General features: G+C 42.5%; 1 protein-coding gene across 1 annotated transcript; it reads left to right on the top strand.

Moving 5' to 3' along the window:
• Positions 260-8,102, top strand: LOC109848568 (50S ribosomal protein L13, chloroplastic). Its single transcript, XM_020418169.1, has 4 exons — positions 260-613; positions 887-1,072; positions 2,959-3,129; positions 7,708-8,102. Exons 1-4 carry the CDS (start codon positions 365-367, stop codon positions 7,822-7,824), a joined length of 723 nt encoding a protein of 240 aa, XP_020273758.1. The 5' UTR covers positions 260-364; the 3' UTR covers positions 7,825-8,102.

The raw sequence follows: 11,466 nt of genomic DNA, 5'->3' as shown, positions 1-11,466 counted from the left end.
CGCCGGGTGGTTTCGTCGGTAATGATGGTGGCGGCGGGAAGGATACCAGTGTTAATAAAGATTGGAACTAGTATTTAATGATATTTGAAAAACACTGATAAAAGTTACAATAGTGTTTTCAAAGCAATTTAATAAAAAAAATACAACACCAATATGTTTTTCTAGAAAAACATAAGGAGAAAAACATCTTGGAAGCCAAACAAAACCTTAGAATAACCCAAATAAAAAGAGAATCCAAACACAAATGACAAAAAACCCCTCTATCCTCATCACCTCTTATCCACTCCCGCTCATCGAAAAACCCCTTTTCTCCCCCTTCCCCCCTCCACTCATCATCATTACCATCGAGCTCGAAGGAGTCGCAATGGCGGCAGCTTCAGCAGCGGCGATTACCTCCTCCTCTTCCTTTCTCCACTCTCATTCAAACAACAGCAACATCTCATCCTCTCCCTTCCTTATCGGATCCTCCTCCAAATTCGCCCTCCCATTAACAAAACCCTCGACCCGAACCCCTCCCAAGATCCGCACCCGAGTCAACTCCGAGAAGCAGGCGGCGCCGCTCATCCCAAGAGAGCAGCGATGGATGTTCGAGGAGTCCGAGATCAACGGCCCCGTAAGCATTCGCTCACTAACAAACCCTTTTCCCCATATTTTGATACTGATTAGGGTTTTTCAGATATTGGGTCCTCAATTTTCATTTATTTACACATTGGACATAAATTGTGCGCTTAAGATAGACTTATACTTCCATTTGGAGATAAACTTTTAATTTGGGATAAATAATGGGCTTGGATAGACTTATTTTATAATATCAAGTTGTGAGGGCAAAACATATACTAATTGTATCACACAAACCCTAATTAGTTGTTTTTATTTGTTCTTGAAGGATATTTGGAACAACACCTGGTATCCGAAGGCTGCAGACCATATTGCAACGCAAAAGACATGGTACATTGTTGATGCGACCGATAAGATTCTTGGGAGATTGGCGTCCACCATTGCGATACATATTAGAGGGAAGAATTTGGTTACATATACTCCGAGTGTCGATATGGGGGCTTATGTTATTGTGGTATGTATTGGTTCTACCAGAAATTCTTAATTTCTCTTAATTCGTAAAGTTGAATTTAATGGTAGATAAAATCAAATGGCAGTATGTTGGTCGCTAGACCTGTTTCTCTTAATGCTGAAAATGAGCAAAATTTTGTTAGCCTACATATGATCAGTGTTTTAAATGTCAGCTGACATGTCACTGATCTAAATGTCGGCCGACATGTCACTGATCTAAATGTCGGCCGACATGTCGGATTTAGGGACTATCCAACACAATATGAAGCTTTTTAATGCATATTGCGTTTTCAGGGTTCATGTCGAATATATCGGAGGACATGTCAGATATATCGGACGGATATGTCGGGGGACATATCAATTATGTCGGCCGATTTTTCAGTTTGAAAAATTAGCTTATTTTTTTATTTTTTTGGTTATGTTTATCTAATCAGGTTTAGGTTGAAATTCTTGATTGTCTTAATATTACTTCCAAAGACAAAAATCGATAAGTTTCAAAGGCAAAAACCGATAAGTTAAGAGAAATGGAAAAAAAAACGGAAGTAATTTTCGTCACTCATCTTCTCTCTCCTATGACATCTCATCGGTCTCTTCTCCGAGCTATTCTTTCAACATCAATATCGGGTGATCTTCTCTCTTTTTAACCGCCAATATCAAAGTCCTCTTTTCTCATCTCTTTCCTTAACATCAGTCCTAAGCATCATAAATTATTTGTTTTTATATGTTTTGACAATAGAATTTATTAAGTATGTTTAAATTTTATTTATGATATTTATATTATACATGCACACCATCCGATGTGGCAATCCGATATTTTTTCGGTCCCCTGACATATCCCCGATTTTTGCTATCCGACATGAATTTTAGTCATCCAACACGAACCCGACATCCGATATTTAAAATTTACAGATGATACTTAATATCTGCACATGGGGGCATAACTTCTACAAGAAACCTGTAATTTCTCAAAATAGGTAAATTTTAATTCGATGGAAGGCGATGGTGAATTCGCTTTATGTTCTTCCTTAGAGCTGTTTCTCAAGTACACACCTCAGAACAGGGGTTCTGCATCATCGATGAGCTGGGTAGGGGGATAGTGAAGTCATTTCACCCCACTCATCCATGAGATATGTATTCCTGTTTTTCTTAATACCGAAGATGGATAAAAGCTTAATTTGACTATAGATGAAACTTATCCTCCAAGTGTCGATATAGGTGCAGTACGTAGTATGGAACATATGTCTACAAAAACCCTTTAAATTCTCTTGATGCGTAAAAGTTTATCTTGATAATAAACAAAACCAGATTAGCTTTATATGTTTCCTTTTTTTTTGGCCCTCTTAATACCGGAAACATATAGCATTTGGTTAACCGTAGATTACATATGGACTATATGTCATTGTGGTACATCTAACTTCTACAATGACAACAACAAAGCATTTATCCTAAATTGATTGGTTCCATTCATGAATCATTCTTCTATTCAGTCTTGTTAAAGGTCATGTCCTCTGTTGAGGACTACATATAACTTTTTTAAGAAATCCTAGTTTCAATTAGTGAGTCAAATTTAGACTTGATCATGGAGAAAACAAAACTGGGTGGGTGTGGTTCCTTAACCTACACTCATTGTGAACGTGGGGGTATATTTTACTATGGCTTTATGGCTACTAAAAGAAACTCTAAATTTCTCAAGCCGCCTTATTCTAATGCTTCGTGAGAGAACTTGATGGCATTTTAAACCTGGGGCTTGATGATAATCATATCTTGTTTATTATGCTATGCAAAATTTGGTAAATTTGTTATATAACAGCATTGATACTCTTCTCCCCTTGAAACACTTGTCTAGTCATCATTTAGTTAATGGCTAACATTTGCTCGTGTTGAATGCAGATCAATGCAGAAAAAGTTGCAGTTTCTGGTAAAAAGAGGACACAGAAGCTCTACAGAAGGCATTCTGGGAGACCTGGAGGTATGAAGGTGGAAACATTTGATCATCTTCAACAGAGAATTCCTGAAAGAATTATCGAACATGCTGTTCGTGGCATGCTTCCTAAGGGAAGGGTAAGAAAAATATCCCATTGTATCTCTCTCTTCCAGCATAGTTAAGACAGAAAATGCGATAGAAAAATTATAACACGATATTGATTAACTTCAGTGATTATACTGTTTGGCCACCAATTAAAGTATTAATGATATAAGAAACTACTTCCTGATAATGCCAACAAACTCCCAGTTAGTTAGGCTTCTGTCTTTCTATTACTATTTAATCTATGATAAGGTTAAAGGAAGTGTTGACATATTAGTATTATTAGGGACTTATTTGTAAGATTTGTAGGGGGCCTATATAAAGCCCAAGAGATATCATAATGAATTAGGGTTTTCATTTCTTCATGGTATCAGAGCCGGCTGCCTCCCCTCTTCTCTCCTAGCCGCCGCCCCCAATGTTTTGCATGCTCCTTCTTTTCCAGTCAATCTTTTATCTATTAGTTCTATCATCCTCCAACTAAAATGCATCGTCTCTTTTGATATTCCCAAGGTAATCTTCCAGGAGAAGGGGACAGGGCGGAGACTTGGGACTGGCACATGGCGTAGTGGACTGTGGTATCTGGATCGTGAAGGGCTGGATTCAGCATTGGTGTCAGTCATAGAGGAAGCAGGAGTAGGATCTAAAATGAGTGCTGAAAATGAGTTAATGCTCCATCACCAGCGTTTGGGACACTCATCCTTTAGTGTTTTAGGTAGATTGTATCCTTCTTTATTTGAGAAAGCAAATAAACAGAAACTTGTGTGTGATGCATGTGAGTTGGGAAAGCTTACTAGAAGCTCTTATGTTAGTTCTGGTCATAGAAGTTCTCATGCATTTGACCTGGTACATTCAGATGTTTGGGGGCCTTGTTCCACAAGTTCTATGAATGGATACAAATATTTTGTTACATTTATTGATTGCTTCTCTCGTGTTACTTGGTTATACCTGATGAAGAATAAGAGTGATGTGTTTGGGTGCTTCCAAAATTTTCATAAGACTGTTCAGACTCAATACGGAGCAGTGGTGAAAGTATTGAGGTCAGATAATGGGACAGAGTATACCAACAGAGCCCTTGAAGAATATTTGTCAGCTCAAGGAATACATCACCAGACAACCTGTCCATACACTCCAGCACAGAATGGGGTAGCGGAAAGGAAGAACAGACATCTTTTAGAGGTTGCTAGAAGCATGATGATCTCTATGAATGTCCCAGAGACATTATGGGGACAAGCAGTATTGACCGCAGCAGCGTTGATCAACAGAATGCCCTCGAGAGTGCTGGATTGGAAGTCTCCGTGTGAGATATTGAAAGGAGATAATGGTGGGATCCTTCCACTCAAAGTGTTTGGCTGTGTGTGTTTTGTGAAGGACAACAGGCCGTCTGTCGGGAAGCTTGCCCCTAGAGCTGTGAAGTGTATCTTTGTGGGATATTCTGCTACTCAGAAGGGATATGTTTGCTGGAGCCCGGTGGAAAAAAGGTTGTTTGTGAGCATGGATGTGCACTTTCGAGAACTCGAGCCATATTACACTCAGAAGGTAACTTCATCTGCTGGTAACTCGTCCAATACTAGAAGTATGGGGCGAGAGGAGGAGAATGGTGAGAGACCGGAGAACAATGTGGAGAAATCCATTTCTGTATCGATTCCTTGGGAGGGCGAATTGGTTGAGGAGGAGTTGGTTGAGGAGGAGCCGGAGAATCACGAAGAAAAGGAACAAGAGACAAGAGGTGTTAGGCCCACTGTTCAGGGGGAGCTACTAACCTATAGTAGGAAGGGCAAACAAATTGGAGAAACAGTACCTACAGTGCCACTAGTGCTGCCAAGTCTCTTGCCAAAGCCCACCCCGACTCCTGAAATACCTACACCACCACCAATTTCATCCCAAGGTGATAACATTCCTACTGATAACATTCCTCTCCCTACTCCTCCCACACCAATATCAGTACGGAGGACTACTCGCAGTAATGCGGGACATCCTCCCGATAGATATGGTTGGGATCTTGCCCAGTATGTATCATATTCTAGTATCCACCCTGCATATGGAGCATTCATTGCATCATTGGACTCTGTTACTGTACCTAACAATTGGCAGGTTGCTAAGAAGGACCCAAAATGGAAAGCGGCTATGCACGAGGAGCTAGGAGCTCTAGAGAAGAACCGCACTTGGGAGCTAGTAAAGTTACCAGAAGGAAAGAGAGCAGTTGGATGCAAGTGGGTCTTCACTGTGAAGCAGAATCCAGATGGACAAGTTGAGCGCTACAAGGCTCGCCTGGTGGCAAAAGGGTATAGTCAGACATATGGCATCGATTATGATGAGACTTTTGCACCGGTGGCGAAGATGAGCACTGTTCGGACCTTAATCTCTCTGGCAGTAAATGGTGGATGGAAGCTACACCAACTAGATGTGAAGAATGCATTTCTTCATGGAGATCTAGTGGAGGAGGTATACATGGAGATACCACCAGGATTTGGTACAGATCAGACAGTGGGAAAGGTCTGCAGATTGAAGAAGTCTCTCTATGGTCTGAAGCAATCTCCCCGTGCTTGGTTCGACAGATTCAGAAGGGCTATGATTGGTATGGGATACCAACAGATCAACGCCGACCATACAGTGTTCTTTCGACGGAGTGGAGGCCACATTACTATGCTTGCGGTATATGTGGATGATATGATTATTACAGGGGATGATGAGAAGGAGATTGCCCAACTCAAAGTGAGACTGGGTAAGGAATTTGAGGTGAAAGATCTTGGCTTGCTTAGATACTTTCTTGGAATAGAGATAGCTCGAGGAGCGGAAGGGATCATCCTATCCCAGAGAAAGTATGCACTGGATCTTCTCAAAGAGACAGGAATGTTAGGGTGCAAACCTGCAACTACACCGATCGACCAGAGGTTCAAGCTAGGTGCTGAGGCTGGAGAACCAGTTGATCGTGACAGATATCAGAGGTTGGTGGGAAGGCTGATCTATTTGAGTCACACACGTCCTGATATCTCCTTTGCAGTAAGCGTGGTGAGTCGCTACATGCACGATCCGAGGAAGGGTCATATGGACGCTGTGTACCAGATTCTGAGATATTTAAAGAGTGCCCCCGGAAAGGGGCTGATATTCAGAAAGAATGGACATGTGAACATCGAGGGTTATTGCGACTCTGACTGGGCTAGCTGTGCTGATGACAGGAGGTCCACCTCAGGATATTGCATCTTTATAGGAGGTAACTTAGTCTCGTGGAAGAGCAAGAAGCAGTCAGTGGTGGCGAGATCGACAGCCGAGGCAGAGTATAGAGCTATGGCCTTAGGAGTTGCTGAGTTGCTATGGTTGAAGAGTATGCTGGTGGAGCTGAAGCTGGATCAAGGAGATAAGATGAAGTTATGGTGTGACAACAAGTCAGCTATAAGTATTGCCAACAACCCAGTGCAGCATGATAGAACCAAACACATCGAGATCGATAGGTTCTTCATCAAAGAGAAGTTGGATAGTGGACTACTGGAGCTAAGTCATGTTTCGACTAAGGACCAGGCAGCAGATTGTCTGACTAAAGGACTCAACTCAGTAGATATGATTAGAGGATGTGACAAGATGGGCTTAATAGATATCTTTCGCCCATCTTGAGGAGGAGTGTTGACATATTAGTATTATTAGGGACTTATTTGTAAGATTTGTAGGGGGCCTATATAAAGCCCAAGAGATATCATAATGAATTAGGGTTTTCATTTCTTCAGGAAGCCAATGCCACTTTATCACCACAAATATATGGAGGTTCTGTAGTGCCTTCGTGACACATAAAGTATTCCGTGTATGATTTTGCTTGTTAAGACTTAAGAATGAACTCTGTAAAGACTAGATTGTATTCAACAAGTAGCAAAATCCTTGTATTTTATCTCATGGTTGTACCTTATGGTTAGAAACATTTCTATCTGAAATTTAGAAATGAGAATGATGATATTCAACAGTCTTGCCTGCATACTTCCTTGCGTACATGTTTTGCCTCCTTGATAGCTGTCATTAAGTCTTTTATGATAATTCGGTGCATCATATAGTCATCTCCTTCAGAAAGAGGGGTACACACAGCAGTTGTATATTGGGGAAATGTATTTCAAGCTTAAAATATGTTCAGTTTAAGATACCCAAAATGAAATCACATTCGAGAAAGCTGCAATCACTCATTGACAACGACAGTATTCTAATGCAAATAACTTATGGCTTCTTGTTCAGATTTATCTAAAGTCAAATTTTAGGTGACGTCTATCGGTTTAAGAAATCACATAATTGGAAAAAAGTGATTTGTTGGTTACGACCAGAGAGATCTTATAGGCTTCACTTGTCCCATATTGAAACCAAAATTGTGGCCCGTCCAGAAGCTTCTAGTGTCTCATGTTAAGGGTTAACATTTCTGGTGAATAATATATCTGACATACAGCACTGTTACTGCTATTTGATTAAGGGTTTAGCTGCAAATGCTTCCACTGTACCTATTTTGTGTGTCATTTCATTTCCATGCACCTTTGCTTATCAACATTCTATACATAATCTGTTATTGGTTAAACAGATGACTTATAATACTGAAGATGATTTACTCTCCTTTAAGGTAACAGACTTTATTTTATGTTGAGCAGCTGGGAAGAAGTCTATTCACCCACCTGAAAGTGTACAAAGGGCCTGAGCACCCACATGAGGCTCAGCAACCTATTCCCCTTCCTATCAGAGACAAGAGAATACAGATTGAGAAGTAAAATCTGGCGAAAAACTCAGTACTTCGTTTTGTGAGAGCCTTGCTTGGCTAAGCTTAATCCACACTTATGGAGATCACATTTGTTGTACCTTGCCTCCTTGTATTGTTTAAATTCTCTTTGTAGAGTTTGAGTTCGAACGAATCGTCTTTTGATGTTCATGTGCTGAATCACCTTCAAGACAAATTGTATTGCTACTCACACACGCATCAATATATGTTTTGCGCTGATGTCAATTGATATGGATAATGATATCTAATTGGATTCGTGATATTTCGATATGAACTTAGCAGATTATTAGTATGTAACGTTTTAAACTATGAATGAAACAAGAAATTGTAGGTTTCGGCATTGGTACCTGACGCCCAAAGTTCTTACCGAGGTTTCAAATAATGATTCGAAGAGGTTGTGGAATTAGTTTGTTTGTCATGCGATGCGTTAGCATTCAAATAGATAGTTGAATGGTTTACTAACGAGTTTGGAAGAAAAAGGAGACGGCTAGATTTGTGGAAGAGAGGAGTGAATAGTAGATGAAACCCCAGTATTATGGAGTAACTAGCGAAATTTAATAGGATTGGAAAAAAAAACAATTGCCGTTCGTCAATCCTGCAACCAGTGGAGCCGTTTTAAGTATATAGTGGTAGATTATGTACAGTCAGTACAGAAATCTTTCTTCTACTCGGTGCCTGCGTTACTTAAAATTTCGGTTAGGGTCGTCCAACGGGAAGCCCCTACTTCTATCGAATCACAGTTGAGCAGACCGCGTCTTTCATTTTACCTCTCCTGAGTTGAGACACCGAGCTCTGGCTGAACTGATTCTAAATGACCGGGCCTCATCCTTGTCCAGCCCTCACCATCTTCGTAGCAGTCCAATCAAGGTTTAGCTGACAAACAGCGAAGGGGCACCAGAGCAAGGTTTTTTCTTCTTCAAGGAGTACCAGATCGAGAGTATTCGATGTGCAACAGGATGTATGGTGCGTGAGCTCCTAGCATCGACGTGATACAGGCTTTGCCATACATCCTCGCACGCTAAAAAAATTTAGCGTGGGCAGACCTTCGATGAGCTGTAGACAGGCGTTTCTTGTCAACAAGAGTCGACAGCTAGAGGAGTTTGGAGCGTGAGGCGGGCGTAATGCTCCACTGTTGGAGAGTGAGATATCGTCCATCGCCGCTCCTGCCCCTACGGAACTCATGAAACTATCCCCAAGGGTCTTGATTTAGACCCAAAATCCATGGGGATCAAGCACGGCACCTGTCATTCCGATAATATCTCCTATCCCCTTCACCTCCCACCCTTCCACCTGGGTATTTAAACAAGCACGCTCCTACTCCTGAACTCTTAATTGTGACAATCTTGGTGGGGATGCATCGAAGACCATATGCATCCGGCCTCATCCAAAAAATCGCGCTTTGAAAGGCGAGTAGATGTGGTTTGGTCTTCGATGGGGTCGCCAGAAGGCGATGGGAGATGGATGGCGCGTGCGTCCTTCGATAAACACTAGCTTCTCTTTGAACAAAAGGCCTTACTTTCATTACGAAAGAGAGTGCTCGATCGACTGCATTTTCCATCAGGGCTCTGTCCGCTCGGAACAGAGGGATAATGAAACAAGGGGTGCTAAAGAGTACCATAAAACTCTCATCGCCAAGAACTCCGAGCTGTAAAATTGAACAGAGCAGTATACAAACAATGTTGGGTGAGTTCATCATGGATCACTCCGCTCTTGTCTCAGTCTCTCTCTCTCTCTCTATGGAAACGGACTCGTAAATGCAACATAAATCAATTGTAGAGAGAAATCTATTCAAAGTTTCAAAATCCTACACACACAGATCTCCCCCATTTTAACCGCATCAACCGCAAATCGGACGAACAGAACAAAACGTTTTGCAGCCAGACGCAATCAGAAATTCGAGAACCGATACAACAGCAAGCAAACAAAAAAAACCCAAAATCCCCACCCAGGAGATCAGGAAGCCGACGAGGGGTTGCAAGAGAAGACCTGATGAGGGAGCCTCCACGCCTCCACGGATCCGAAGCACATGTCGTCTAGGGTTTCGCTCCGGCACCACCGACACCACCTCGACTTGGCCTCGCACTCCGACCTCGACCCGATCTCTCTGCACTCCGGGCCGGGGCCAGGTCGCCGCCGCCGCAGCTAACGGCGTGCGGTCTCTTGCGCATGGGTGTAGGAGAGAGAATGAGGATCGCCGAACAGAGCGAGGAGGAGAGAGAGGATGAGGAGGTGTGAAGGAGCCCTGATCGCCATGGATCAGGGACGGTGAGAGGGAGGAGCAGGGTTTTTTTGGTGCGCTCGGGGTTCGAAAGGGGGCTAGATCTCCTGCTCCGTGTTCTTCGCGGTCAAAAGACGTCGCGGTCGGATCTCAGCGTGATCCTTAGCTGGGGATAAGATTGGTTTATTTACATATTAGTCTTTCAAATATTGCATTTTGCTCAGTAGTCCCTCGAATCTTTAAGGGTCTTCCAATTTGGTCCCTTAATGAATGAACAAAATACCCCCATTGACCCCTTCGCCGGCCCTCAGTCATCCCTTCGTCCAAGTTAACACGGCAGCTCTTCTTCTCTGTGCTGCTGCAGTAGATTGAAGACGAGCGGTATGGGGAGAGGGTTATCCAATGGCGAATGACGATCGAAGCTATGGCACAACTAGTTCGGTCCTCTCGTCTCGGTCGAAGATTGGATTTAACGAGAGTTCCAATCTTCCAATCATGCTCAAAGAGTACACGTGAAAGGTCAATAGATTAAATAATATTAGGGGATTGGTGTCGGTTCCGATGGGTAAATAATACGAGGAAGGTACTTGCAACTAGTGAGATTGCTCAGAGACATGATGAGTGGGGGCGTTGCGTCAGACGTTTGTGTTTATTATGAGGAGTTTGGCTTAGAGAAGATGGGAGAGAGGAGGGTATTCTGGTCATTGAGGGACCAAATTGCAAGACTCTTAAGATTTAACGGACTAATGAGCAAATTCTAATATGTAAGGGTATCATATGGAGTTATTAAAAAGTTAAGAGACTGCTATTTTTTACATTTGCCTCTTGATAGTTTAGTGGCTAAGTTAATAACTAAACCCCTTAACTCAGGGTATTCTTGAAGGTACCCCCTTCAATATTGTAATTCCAAGGCCAGTGAACTTTTGGAGTTCCGGGTATAGCCCTCTGAACTTCTTTTATTCCATTAAACCTTTAAAATTTGTCATTTTAACCCCTCAAAATAACACTACCGAGTCTAAGATGGGACCAACAATAATCCTCAGAAAATGGAGTCCACAATTCCCCTCGGTCCTCCAAAAATAGTGTAATCCAGGAAACCTTTCAAGAAGAAGCTCAGAGGAGGTTACGCACAAGGCTCCTCAAAGTTTACGGAGCCGGGTGCAAATCTTACGAGCATGAAAGGACTCAAAAAATAAAAAAACATTTGGAGATCTAGATTTGGGCGGGGGCCGCGCGTGCGCGTACCCCCTCAGCAACAAATAACGACGTCCACTCTCCCACTTGGGGAGAAGGTAGGCCAGCGCACCCGACCGAGTGCAATGCGGGCCACTGGCCCAGGCCTGGGCCTTCTTGATCACCCAAGGACCCCGTCCAGGTAAGTATGGAACAACGCCGCACCAACGAAGTCTTTTATAA

The sequence above is a fragment of the Asparagus officinalis genome, chromosome 1 (genome assembly GCF_001876935.1).
Source record: "Asparagus officinalis chromosome 1, Aspof.V1, whole genome shotgun sequence".
Lineage (NCBI taxonomy): Eukaryota > Viridiplantae > Streptophyta > Magnoliopsida > Asparagales > Asparagaceae > Asparagus > Asparagus officinalis.
This window is presented reverse-complemented; position numbering and strand designations above follow the sequence as displayed.

Bases quoted from the DNA above. Each gene is read 5' to 3' on its own strand.
- LOC109848568 (XM_020418169.1), top strand. From the start codon at position 365: ATGGCGGCAGCTTCAGCAGCGGCGATTACCTCCTCCTCTTCCTTTCTC. The intron at 1,073-2,958 runs GTATGTATTGGT...TGTTGAATGCAG, and splicing joins TGGGGGCTTATGTTATTGTG to ATCAATGCAGAAAAAGTTGC. The intron at 3,130-7,707 runs GTAAGAAAAATA...TATGTTGAGCAG, and splicing joins GCATGCTTCCTAAGGGAAGG to CTGGGAAGAAGTCTATTCAC.